This window comes from Amphiprion ocellaris, chromosome 1 (assembly GCF_022539595.1).
Source record: "Amphiprion ocellaris isolate individual 3 ecotype Okinawa chromosome 1, ASM2253959v1, whole genome shotgun sequence".
In the NCBI taxonomy this organism is placed as follows: Eukaryota; Metazoa; Chordata; class Actinopteri; family Pomacentridae; genus Amphiprion; species Amphiprion ocellaris.
In genome coordinates this window covers 16,998,115-17,012,238 of record NC_072766.1, presented here as the reverse complement: position 1 = coordinate 17,012,238, position 14,124 = coordinate 16,998,115, and the positions used below count along the sequence as shown (strand labels likewise).

At 40.8% G+C, this 14,124-nt stretch overlaps 1 protein-coding gene across 2 annotated transcripts in view; it reads left to right on the top strand.

The window, feature by feature from the left end:
• Positions 1-2,554: 2,554 nt before the first annotated feature.
• The window catches only part of kif26ba (kinesin family member 26Ba), a 98,465-nt gene continuing 86,895 nt past the window's right edge, over positions 2,555-14,124 (top strand). For both annotated transcript variants that reach the window (XM_035955525.2, XM_023286426.3), the window contains exons 1-2: positions 2,555-3,211; positions 4,388-4,780. In XM_035955525.2, the coding sequence (XP_035811418.2) occupies positions 3,152-3,211; positions 4,388-4,780 (453 nt within the window). In that variant the 5' untranslated portion in view covers positions 2,555-3,151. The remainder of the gene's footprint in view (positions 3,212-4,387; positions 4,781-14,124) is intronic.

The window sequence follows — 14,124 nt, the reverse complement described above, 5'->3', positions numbered from 1 at the left end:
TTGTGGAGTTAAACAATGAGAACAAATGCAGACAAAAAAAAAAAAAAAAAAAACAGTGACTGTGGCAGACTCACATACAGAGGATGTAAAACAGCTAACAATATCACTACACAGCTTTTTCCAGAGTCTTGCACATTGCTTAGTTTGTATTAAATCTTCACCTTTTACATTCATTCTGTAGCCCTCTAAAGCTCCATCCCATCCTGTCCCCAGTATCTTAGCAATTTTAAAGAACGAATAACACATTTTGCATCACACAGTATCACAGTTTCACAACATCAGAGTGACAAACGTTTGAATATGTTACCTAATATTGTACAGAGTTGAAACTGCAAGTCCAAGTCATACGTGTTCTCTGTTGGACAGCCCAAATACTGCTGCTACAACCGTCTTTCTCGCCCTTTCTGCTGCATATATTTCTTAATATCATTAAACCAGTTATTGCTATTCAATTTCATTCAATACTTAAGTACAGGGACCAAGCAAAACCATCTCATTGAGTTAATGAACCATTCTGCTGTGTATTGGTTTAACTTACTCTATTATTTTGCCATTATTTCTGTAGAATATATTGGCACTTTGTCAGAAATACATTCACTACACTGATTTTAAATTCAACACCTTCATATCTGAGTTCTTCCAAAAAAATATCTATAGGTTTGTATGTTGTCACAGGGCTGTATTTATAGCCAGTCTTCACTTATCTTTTCTTAATTATAATATACACATACAGTTTATGTCTTTGTTTTTGACTTCTCCCGTCTGTTTTAATACATCTTTCCTCCTAAATTGCCATGAAGCCTGTTTCAGAGCTGATATTTTTATCCATCATATCAAGACATATTGCTCTCTTCACGTCTCCCAGAATCCTGAAACTGAAGCAGCAAATGGAATCCATTTACTCACTAATTTTAATTACTTACACCAATGCCGTGCCTGCTGTCGCGCTACATGTCGAAACATTGTGTATTCAAGGAATTAAATTATGCCTGTTGCAACTTTAATATAGCTTGTGTCAGACAAACTTTAGCCACAAGAGATCTTTTCTAAAAGTGGCCATCAAACTGTATAACTTCCCCTTTTTTGCAGAAAGAACAGTTGAAACATCTTACACTGAAATCTGAATGTCATTTGCAGTATTACTTTTCCCACAATTTCATGTAATATCAGTTTGAGTATCAGGTGTGGGATTTCATTTTCATGTACAGTATGTCAACGCATACCTCAGAATCATTGTGAGTATTATTTCTAGTCTTATTTTAGCTTATTGTTTTGAAAGTTTATATTCAGTAATGTATCATACTTACGGTATATCTTACTGCTTTTCTATAAGGCAAAGCATGTATTCTTATGCCGTGTAATTTCGTTTTCCGAGCAACATCTGGCAAAGAATTTCCTTAAGAATAATAAGAATAATAAAATTCTAGCTTATCTTATCTTTCCATATTTATTCCAGTGAAGATCTGCTACTTTCTTATGCTACAAATTCCAACTGTATGCATTTCTGTGAGGATATGAAGATTTAAAACTGTCATTAGCATATCATGTCCAGCACACCCTCAGCCGTTTGCGTCTGATTCCTCAAGTAGTACCTTCATGGCAGCAGCAGAGTGCACTGTGTCACCACTTGTCAGCGGCTCTCAGCTCTCAGTTCCTGAAAACACTTGACCACACTGCTTTGCTTCAGGAAGGAGTGTCTCCTTCATTACCAATGCAGAGATTACTGCTCATGCACTGATTTTTATACTCTCCCAAAAGGGATGGATCTTAATCCTAGACTTCTTTTCTCCAAAAAAACTTTTCTTACTTTTCTTGGCAGACTGCATACACATGCTTCTTTCGAAAGGCTGGGCAGTTAACTTGTTTTACTGCATTTTTTAACTGCCATAGGTGTTTGCGGGTCCTTTTTCTTAACAGGCATGTTGATCGAGACAAAAAGAGGTTACAAAAATGAGTTGGCGCTTGGTGCTTTTGTTCAGCTCCTTCCCTTGGAGCCTTTAACCTTATTAGACAGTCTGCTTCATCATGAACGGAGGTGTCCATGGCTGTAACCAAGAATTCTCTGGTCATGAGTCCAAGTTCAAAGCAAATATAAAGTCTGTGAAATGTTTTAATTGTTTACATTTTTCTAATTGAAATGGTTCAGTTAAGTGTTCATTGGTTTCTGTGTGTTTAACGAATTCACCAATCTAATTAGAATATGGAAAGAAAATTGGTGGGTTTTTTTTAGTCCATCTAAAAATGCTGAACCCAGTCAAAAATGCATGTAAAGTGCAAGACCTCAGTACCCTCAATACTGCAGCTGTGAATGTTCCCCCTGAATGACACTACATATGTATGCAACTTTAAGTTTCAGACCCTGGAGTAGCCTAATGTTTCAAATCTCCATCGAAAGAGTCTTTTTTTTTCCCCCCCCCTCTCTCTCTCTCTCTCCTTTAAGCATGCAGGAGTCCACCTGCCCCTCAGCTGGAACCTCTGGATGTGTATTGGCCTGAGGTGGATGAGGGGCAGGTTGGCTCCGCCCTCATCCAGATGTGCTCCTCGCTCCTGCCTCCTCAGTCCACTGCTGGCTTCAGCAGAGTGCGCAGCCTCGGGAAGTCAACAGGAGGATACGCGGACAGCAACACTTGAAGTATAAACAACGAGGAACTGCCTCCTGTAGCTGAGGTCTGCAACCGGCAGGATTTTACTCGATCCAGTGACTCTGTCGGTAATCCGCGAAACCTGCGCGGTGCGTCGGAGCTGCGTCCCGGAGGGCTTGGATTCACCTGGACTGGCTGAGCCGCAGAGCTGATGGAGAGAGGCAGGGCTGAGCACAGAGCTTCATCCACACTCTGCTGACTGGGAGCGGTCCTCTCACACGACCTGCTTTTTTTTTTGAAGAGATTCGAGTTTTTTTTTTTTCTGTAAACACAACAACCCGTTGGAGAAAAGAAACCATTTGTTTTTTTTAAGGGAATCGGGATGTAACCGGTGTCCACATGCGTCTGGAAGTGGCGTGAGGTTACCTCCAGCTTGAGAAGAGCAAACTGCAGGGGCGTGTGGTTAATTGAAATCGACCCGGTGGTCTCCTTTTTTGAATGTGAAGAAGCAGCAGCAGAGGTCTCTTTCTCCTCTCCTCTCCTCCTCCCCCTTTCCTCTCACCTACAACATGACTTCACTGTCGGGGACTAAGGAGAGGTCTGTGAGCAGCAGGAGCAGAAAATATGGGGTAGGTTATTCATTCCTGCAGCCACACACAGGGTTGGACACTCCTCTGTTAGAAGAAACATAAAAACTTATCATCCATTCAGTGCTGCATGTGCTTCATCTCACACCAGCCACCCTTTTATTTTATAGTAAACTACTTTGTCCTTCTTTCCTGGGTGATGTAAATATGAGCCTGATTTGTTTCTGCTGTTGATTCTTTGTCAGCATCACACTTCACGCATCACTGCTTATGGTGTCATAACAAGGGCATGCATTTCCTCAACATCTTTTAATTATCACTGAGGATCAAGCAGTTAAATACACTCACACCTGTGCCTCTGCCTACCACCTACAGCCCTAATTATCGTTAATTTATAACGAAAGGTTCAGTCACATCGCACCCACCTCTTTACTTGCAGATGATAGAGCATTCCCACCTATCAGGCTGCTCAGCGCTGCCTTATTACAGCCCTTGTGAGGGATCACAGTAGCGCCCAACCTCTCAGTCTCCACCACATCAATGGGTCTGTTCTCTGGCTGGATTTACCCAGCCGCAAAAGATCAAATTCTCAACTCCTTGCGGCTCATTTGATGTTCCCGTGTGGCTGAATAGAACAAAGTACCACAGGTCTCCGCAGACTTGATCCTATTTAGTGCTTAATGGAAGCATCCAATATGTTGACTGCTTTGACTTTGGTTGTTGAACCGTTGCAGTAAATGTGTAGTATTGCATAAATGTTGGAGGGTTTTTAGCTGAATGTCCATTTGATTTAACACCCTAATGAAAAGTAGGCTTTTTATTGCCTGTGTGGATTGTTTGCATGGCATACTGTAACTGTCTACTGTAAGAACAGATGTTGGAACCCTGTTTCAAGCTCAACCAGGATCATTTTTTTCCTAATTTTCTCTCATGAATTCACAAATATGGCATGATTTGTTCAATTCGACTGAATTGTAAAACAGGCAAAATGCAAATAGCTTGACATTTAAATTCTGTAATACAGGCTGTGAGCTCTCACCCATTCCTCAGGGTTTTGGTTTAATTCCAGTGCAACCTGTTGGGAGACTTACCTGTGTACATATTCACACAATGTTGCCTCTTTTCATGATGTAGCCCATTATGCTTTACCTGCCATAACATGTCAAGATGCCTGCTGTGAAAAAGCCTTTTAGTAAACTTTATAAAACCTTTTCATAGATGCCCGACACCTCCCCGACCAAATCTGCCTCCTTTTTCCCGGATACATGGTACCGAAAGGCCTACGAGGAAACCACCCGCTCCAGCACTCGTCCCGCCCCAGAGGGTGCTGGCTCCATGCCCAGCTCCACAGGCACCCCGTCCCCAGGATCGGGGATCTCCTCACCAGGTTCCTTCTCTGGATCACCAGGGACCATCTCCCCAGGCATTGGGACAGGATCACCGGGCTCCCTAGGTGGCTCCCCGGGGTTTGGGACAGGCTCGCCAGCTTCAGGCAGTGGAAGCTCCCCTGGTAGTGAAAGAGGGATATGGTGCGAGAACTGCAACGCTCGGCTAACGGAGCTGAAGCGACAAGCACTAAAACTGCTCATCCCTGGACCTTATTCCAGCAAGGTAAAAATCACACACTGATTCCTTGTCCTTGTGTCTTGTAATGTGGGTGAATGTGTGTGTATGAGTCATATAAGCTTTTGCACCACTTGACCTGTTATCCAGGTGTGAGTTGGATACGTGCAGTAGCATCCAAAAATAACTTGTTCCTTCATTAACTGTGGCATTTGGACAGCTACACTTATTAACTTGGTTGCTCAGGAAAGACTGGGCTTCTAATCATTCCCTTGCTTACTGTGTTGCTGTGTCATCAGAGTTATTGTTGTCATAAATCATAAGGATGCCCTCATTTGTCCAAGCCCCATTTGACCGTCTGTGGAAAAGAGCAGGAAGTGAGCAGGATAATTATTGTATCTGAAGCTGGTAATCAATTACTGACAGAGTGTCAAAAACAAAATGATGAACATCGATGAGACGGCTTTGATTTTTATCTTACAGTTATTTCCATTTTACCTGATTGATCATATCATCAGAATCAATGAGCTCACTTTATTCTATATTGCTTTTCTTCTTTGAGGGAATTAACATGATGGATTTCTGACAGACATTGACCTCTTAGAGCGGGTATTAATCTATATGGATTGCTGCCTTTTCTAATTTTCTTTGACAGGTGATTCCTTTTTTTCTTTGGGGAGTCCATCTAATCAGTTTCATTTCCATGTTTCTAGTGATTCTCAGTAGGAAGGATATGAGTGCTGCAAGCTGATTTAGGATGCCAGAGCAAATCATGTACTACACAAATTTATCATTGTGCTTGTCTCTCATATTTCTTCACTTGCCTGGTTTCTGCTTTTTAACCTTCAATTAATCAGTAAAATAAACCAGTGTGACGAACATCTAATATGATTTTTAAAGCTTGGCTTCTGCAAGACATTTGCTGTCACTAAAGAAGTCTTTATGTGGCTCTTTCTGGGCTTTGACTTCAAATAACAGAAAAAGTAAGGATATTTTTTAAAGATTTGTTTGGTTCACAGAGAGTGGCTATGTATATAGTGTATAAATGATGAAAAAACACATTTATATCATCCTGGCAGGGCTTCTAACTCTACTTTAAACATGTTGCCTTCAGGTCTGATGTCCTGCTGCTGCAGTTGACTGAATCTTAGTTATAAAAACAGTGAGCCACACATCAGCCTGTGAGCTAATTGGTAATAAATAAACACACATTATCACACATTATGCACCATGGGGCTGATAAAGTGCAGCTATCAAGACAGAGTCAGATATAAGACAGTAGTGTGGCTTACTGTCCAGCGGGTAAAGCAGAGACAGAGGTGGAGACACAGGGTTCTTATTAGCTCAAGAGCATGAACAGCTGGAAATTGTTAGGAATGGTGGGGGTTAGTTTGGACCGTTGGTTGGCAGACCACTAATTAAAGCGTTATTTGTGAGGTTGAGTTTAGTTCAGGCTGACTGAGGCTTTCCCGTTGTGGTTAACTTTATTGCAGTGTAGGATAAGTGCAGGCACATCATACAGTATATATTTTTGCTGTAGGTGGATGTCTTAATGTGAAATCTCTCTGCATATAATAAAGAGGACACATTTACCAGCTGCTGATATCTAAGCATAACCAAACCCAGCATGCAAACCTGTTGTATGCCAGATAAAAATACTCACAAGGATCATCATAAGCCAAGATTTTTCCTCATGGTTCAAGGCTTCATCAATAAAAAAAAGACAGATTTTATTGACTTTTTCTCTGTGTGCTTGACTGATTCAAACTCTGAAATATGACTGAGAGAATGGACTGGGACATTGGGAGAATCCTGTGACCTCTACACACATAGCAGCTCTACACAGTGTATGCAGCATATTGAATGTAGTCAGTAATTTCACACTCAAGAGCAAACATAGGCCTCTCGCATGCATTCTTAAATGTGTTATTTTCTGTTTGTGCTCCTAACGAAGTTTCCCATGAGTGGACCAACTCAGGGTCACTTTGTGGCTCCAGACTGTCTTGTTGTCTTGTATGAATTAATTGTTTTGGCTTTTATGCCCAGTGTTTGGCCAGTTCCTCTTTTGATATTGCATTGTTTGAACCTTTGTAAAACACATATGAAGCTTTTATAGAAACTAGTATCAGTAAAATTCATTAAAAGAGCTGTCAACAAGGTATTTCATGGCATTGGGGAATGGTGAAACTCATGAGAAACTTAAACCTAACATATCCAAAGTGCAAAACGTGATCTCTGACTTAACCAACCTGTTAAGGCTATACAGGCTATATAGACACCTTAATTGAAAGGTTTCCTGTGCTGCCCTTATTTTGTGCTGTTGGCCACTGACCAGCTCCACTACAGGAGCAGAGGTTAGTTTCCTTGCTATAAAAATACCTCTGGGTCATTACTGAAGAACTGCACAGTTCAGTTGTTTTAGCCAGTTAGAATTTCCTGGCTGTTTCTTTTTTTTCCTTTTTTCTTTTTTAACCCCAGACTCCTATTACAGGACCTACGTGACCCACGCAGGTGTTCTGTGTCACAGAAAAGTTTGAAATCCTTGGTGAAGCAATGTGACTTAATGATTGTCCTTCACCAAATGTGCTGGAGTAGCAGTTCAGCTTGCATTGTGTGTGTGTGTGTGTGTGTGTGTGTGTGTGTGTGTGTGTGTGTGTGTGTGTGTGTGTGTGTGTGTGTGTGTGTGTGTGTGTGTGTGTGTGTGTGTGCATTTTCCAAGTGTACTGTCAGCATGAGACCCCGTGTTATTCCCACAGGACACTGGGACATATTTGACCCCACACAGCTAGAATACTCCAACACACACACACACACACACACACACACACACACACACACACACACACACACACACACAACCTCTCTTTGTCTTTGGATTTGAATACATGACAAGTCATGCTTGACCTGTGCTCGCCACACACACCGTCATGTTTCTATTGTTTCAGAGAACATCACATTTGTTTGTATTCATAAACATAACCACTGCTTGATGGACCTAAACCCTTATCAACCTGAAAACAAATCTTAACTGTGAAATTTAATAATCTACATTACTGGGACTTGCTTTTAGTCCCCAAAAGGGACAAAATTAAAAGAAATGTGTGACTGTGTAAACACATTTGTCCCCACAGCATTAGTAATACAAGTGCACACACACATTCTCACACCGGGCTGTTAATAGTATGCTAATGATGACCTTCACCGCTCTTAGCTTTTGAATATTTCGCTTTTTGCATGTCTGCAGTTCAGTGTTAGTGTGTGTGTGTGTGTGTGTGTGTGTGTGTGTGTGTGTGTGTGTGTGTGTGTGTGTGTGTGTGTGTGTGTGTGTGTGTGTGTGATTATGCACAGACACACACACAAACAAGCCTCCATGTTTGTCATTATGCTTAAATGTCAAGATATTATATTGTAACAGGCCAACCACTGTTTGAAGGCTTATCCATTTGTAGACTGTAAAAGCTACTATTAGTCTGTGTAAACAAAGGGCGGTTTTGTCTGTACATTTCTCTGTCAGTTACAATGAACGCACCGTGTTAATTCATTTAGTCATTTCAGAACTGCCTGCTCACAGGAGTCATGACGGTTCGCAGATGAAGAGATAGAAGAGAGATGAAGACCGATTGAAGGAGTAACTGATTGCAGACATAAAGGAAAATGGCTTTACTATATATAGCATGTGACTTAAATGTTCTACTCAAACCCACTTCATTTCGTTTTGCCCTATAGTTTTTATTACTCCTGTTTTCAGTCAGCTAGATGAAGGAGAGAGAGAGGCAGGCAGGTCATATTGCGAGGGGCAGAATGGGCGGGAGTGTGGGGTAAAAAAGTGCTCTGTTGAGGGATTAGAATGAGCATGTACGTTTTCAGGTTTAGACTCATACACACACATGCTCACAAAATGCACGCACCCTTTTAACTACAGGACTCTGAAGCACATCTGGCTACACAGCTGCACTCACTTAAGGCCTCTGTCCTTGCTCTACTGGTGTGTATATGTATGTGTCGGTCTGTGTCTGTGTGTACATCCCTTACATCCACGCCTAAATCGTAAATGGATGGAGGGTGATCTGCTTTTGGTTGGTCCAGTTCAGCTCAGGAAAGTGGGTCACTCGGTGTGTTTTATTCACCAGCAAAGTGTCTGTTTCAGATCAACTGAAAGTCAAAACCACCCATGTTTATAAAGCGAAGCATATACAGTTCCACTTCAGACATAAAAATAAAGCCAAAGAAGGACATGTTTGTGAATATATTCACTCCCTGAGGACCTCTTACTGGCAACTTGAGATTTATTGAGATTGCTTTCATCTGTACTTTTTTGTCAATGTGGCCATGGTATATGAAGTACAGAGTACTTCACTGTTGGACTTTCTTCTGGATATATTTATCATATATGCACTTTAAGTGTTTATATTAGCAGATTCATTGATGTGTCTGTCTAAATGTGAGTGCAGATTAAACAGCTGTCAGCCATATATGCTGAACATAGATTTAATGTACATTACCAAGGCTGGGATCATTTAGAGTTGCAGTGCAGTGACACTAAAAAAGTAAATCTCTGTATGGTTCTTACATGCAAGGGGAAGTTTTTTATCAGCGTTCTTGTTCAATCCCAAAATCCCACAAGCTCAGCCAGTTCTTTAGAAAGTGCAAGCCAAGAATTATTACCTAAAAATATCAGTTCCTCTGCCTATTCTGACAAACAAACCAGCTTCTTTGTCTGCTTCACAATTTATAACTATAGCTTTAAAACTTTTGTGCTTGCATAACAAAAACATCCTACCAGCCCTAAGTAATTCTGTCTCTAAATGATGTCTATGAAGTAATGGTATTGGTATTGTCGCCTCAAGCAAAGGTGTTTAAGTATCTCACGATGGCAAAATGGAGCATGAGATGGACAGATGGTTGCAGTGGCAGCTGTAAAGCAAGTGTTGTACCAGACCATTATGGTGAAGACAGAGCTAAACCAAAAGGCAAAGATCTCGATTTTTCCAGTTGGTCCATGTTCCAACTATTACCAGTGGTCAAGAACTCTGGATAGTGACCAAAAGAATGAAATCGTGGACGCAAGTGGTTGAACTGAGTTTTACCTGTGGGGTGGCTGCTCTCAGCTTTAGAGATAGGATGAGGAGCTCGGACATCTGGAGAGAGTTCGAAGAAAAGTCACTGCTCCTGCATCCAATAATGGATGGATAGATGGATGGATGGATGGATGGATGGATGGATGGTATTCTAAATTTTGGACTATGTATTTGAGAGGTCTTTTGCAAAATTTTTAAACTTGTCACAGTTAAGTTTAACTTACTGTCTGTGTCCATTTAATCATGTTAACTGTTCCACAGAAATTCTTTATTTAAAATTGATAGACGTATTGAAGACATACTGATGAATAGTTTCTGTCAGCAACTATCAATTGTAACCCCTCTATACTTTAAACTGTGATTGTCTGATACTGCACCAGTTTATGGCACAATGGCCTGAACTAATCACAATGTACTTACATACAGGACCTGGCAGAATCATTGTTATTCTCCAAATATAAATAATGACAAACTGCCAAATGTGTTCAGGAAAACATTCATATTCTTTCTTAATGCTAAAACTCAAAAATAATTCATTTAATGGTCAACATTATCAGAAGATGGTGAGGAATTTATCTGACCATCAGGTAAACTGACAGTTCAGCGCTTACTGATCTATCTACTATCTGCTCTTTCAGATGTGTTTTTAATCCATGACAACAAGTGTGGTTAATACGTTTGTGGGTGTAATCAGTTTAACTAATCCCAGTCGCTAATTGTCACCTGCAGCCAATGATTAATCTGTAATTAGCGTGCTTATCAGAGCAAATGGTGGAGTATCGTTGCTCGACAATCGCTCCTCAAAGGGATATTTTTCTGTACACAGGTAGCTAGCTATCTTATAATAACCAAATCCCATAACATGACAGAAGCAGGCCTCTGGTAACCACGGCAGCTGGTGTTGCCACGGCAGCGACATGTGACAGATGTGAGCCGCATACATATCTCCATCAGTGTTAATGGGCTCCTTATAGTTGTGTGCGTGAGGGTGAGAAGCAAAGAGAGGGTGAAAATATGTAGAGTTCATGTGAATAATAGCTCATGTTAGTGTGTGTTTTGGCAGTGTGTGTGTGTGTGTGTGTGTGTGTGTGTGTGTGATTGTGTGAGTGAGAGAGAGAGAGAGAGAGAGAGAGAGAGAGAGAGAGAGAAAGCGATCATGCTCTCCTGATGCCTTTCAGGTGTGAAAGACATTACCATATAAAGAGGTGCCTTCATCAATAACAGCAAGACAGTGTGGTGGATAGATATGTGTGTGAAGGAAGGGAGGGATGCTGACGCAGGCTGAATTGAAGAGCTTCTTACTAGGTTTTTTTTTTTTTAACTCACCCCCACCTAGCGGTTGACCGATCATCAGCCTGGCCATTTATCAGATCCAATAGTCAGCAATTTTCCAATTATCAGTATCGGTACATTTTAAAAAACTGATTCAATTAAAAATGATTCAAAAAATACTTATAAATGTGCTACTTTTGCTCTAATGCAGCTTTTTGTCTATCTATATTTAACACTCTGGGGCCATGAGAACTGTCCCACTTACAGCACTACCTGCTTAGTTACATGTCAAAGGTAACAACAAATCAACATTAAAGGATAAATGTTGATGTAAATAAATGGTATATTTATGGCTGGTGCTGTTTTTACCTTGTCATTCTGTGTGGTTATGTGTCATCATAGGAAAATGTGGTCCTAGAGACATTCCTTTATGTGGGAACAACCACATCGGCGAGTACTTTGGCAGGTTTTTGCACAGATGGGTGACAAATTAAGGGAGCAATCATTATAATGTGTCTTCATAAGAAGTTGGACCACCATGGGCTGCCAGAACTGATTTCATCTTCTTTGGCACTGATTCTCCAAGTCTCCAGATCTCTACTGGAGGGATGAACACCTTTCTTCCAAAAGATATTCCATCATTTGGTGTTTTAATGATGTTGGTGAAAAGCACTGTCTCATATATTGATACAAAACCTCCCATAGGTCCTCATTTGTGCTGAGATTCAGTGACTGTGAAGGCCATAAGATATTATTCAAACCATTCAGTCACTCTTCATGTCCAAAGGATGGGGCAACTTCCACTAGGATAGAAATTTTTCTTATGGGATAAAAGCGAACATTCACTACAATTTTATACTGGCTCTGCAGTGTGTCTGCCCTTTAAGGGGAAAGCCAACCCAAAACATGTCTCCTACAGTGCAACAGAACCATTGGATCCTGTCACTATAGGGGTCAAAAGTTCACATATTTCTTTTAATCTGTCATCTGTCTGTGTGTCTTTGTAAATCCATCTCTGGACAGATTTAATCAATTCAGTAGCTTTGCAACAATGCAAGATACAGTCATGAAACATGACATTTGCTGTTTTTTGGTTGTTGCACATTATTTGCACTTTTATGTCGCTCTTGAAGCAGTGCATATTTGGGAAGAGCAGGAATCAGTAAAAATGTGTTGCTAAAAATGTGTTTTATCCCAACTTCAAAGCTAAAAGTGGGCTAAAAGTTATGAAGACTGAAAGGGTTGGACCCTATTTTTGTTGCTATTTTCTTACTGTCTCTGTGTCTTACTGTTTTCCCTTATTGTCATTTTGTGTTCCATGTTGCCATGCTGAAACAAGATATCAGCATCACCATTAACATATTTTTTCTCTCTCTCTTTGTGATGACTCTCACACTTTACAGAATGCATTTTCTCAACTTTAATCATCACAACTAAAAGTAAATAATGTATTCTGCAAAACAAATAGGGGTTCTTCAATCAAAGTGGGCCCCAACCGTTGCACTTGGTTGGTGTTGTTGTTAACGGCTGGTGAACACCCATTCATGCTCTGCAGAGCCTCCATACTCACTAAATGCTGAATCTCAACTGTTATCCCAACCTAAACCTAAGTTAAACTCACCCAAACCCAAGCCTAAACCCGAGCCTTGACCTCAGGCAGCCTTTTGAAGTTGTGAGAACTGGATAAAATGTACTCACAATACAGAAATACTCTCCCTGCACTGATTTTAAGCAAAAATTTGTCAACATAAATGTATTTTCCTGCAGCCACTCACACCTTTTTCATTAAATTCAGCTTCAAAGAAAGGGAGGAGAATTAGAGAAACCTAGATTTAAATTTAGCAGAGAAGAGGGAGCCAAAAGAAAATGAGGAACAGGAGGGAAAGCCATGAGCAAGAGGAAAAAAAGAAGACCCCTTCTCTAATAGTGCTATCATTGTCATTACTGTCACTGACCCAGAACGGACTCACTTAATTAGACTAACTACTCCAGCCAGTAGGCTGCCACAGTCAACACACTGCCTCTGTGTGGAACCTGTCTACAAAGAGCCAGAGAAGCCTTGGAAAGCTTTGGCAGTTCCAAAAGACAGCAGATGATGAATCTGAGTTTGGCAATGTGAATTCATTAGGAACCTGACAACAAGAGGCACATTATTGATCCAGTAGATGGCTATGCAAAGTGTTTATACAGTAGATGCCATCACCATACTGACTCTTGAACTGCACTCACAGGCGGATTTTGAAAAGAAATGAGAGAACTTGGCCATTTTTTTCTATACTTGGCAGGTTTCTGTCCCTCATTTTGTAGGTTTGTAAATGTATTAATTGGTTTGGTGTATGACTTGAAATGTTTGTGTCAGCGAAGCCTTCCATTTCATGACTTCCATGGTAAAATAAGGTTAAACTATACAGATGGGGCATCCCAGTGAATGTCTTGACTTTGGCAGGGGACATTTTTCATTGCCTCTCTCTTTCTGTATGCCCTTATTTACTGTCATGAAAAACATTTCAAAGTTAAATAAAGAAAAAAAAACATTTACTGAAATAACACTTGTAGTTCACATATTAAAGGAAAGACAAAAAGAGGCCAGTCTTACGTTTATGGCAACTCTGCATTCCTCACAGGCTCAAAGACCAAAATGAAACTGCCGTTCCAGCCCACCGACAACATACTGCAATAGCAGTCAAATCACACGCCTGAGTACACACACACAAACACAAAGTGGCACACAACAGCATGTACACATACTCACAAAATTATAGTAGCATGGATACACCCAGGTACCCAGAGGTTCACATGAAAACACACAGACATAATCACACACTGGCATGTGTGGTTACCAAGAACACATGTACCCTGCTGGATGGTGGTGAAAGTGGCAACAGCACCTGCTGCCATGAGGTCCGTAGCTGCCATGGCAACTGCCTCTCCGTCACCACAATAGAGAACACTATACAGTAGCTCTGCAGCTGTCTCTTCTATCTGTCTTGTCCTGTCTACACTTTCATATAGGGTGTATTTGTGTGAGTGACGAATCAGGAT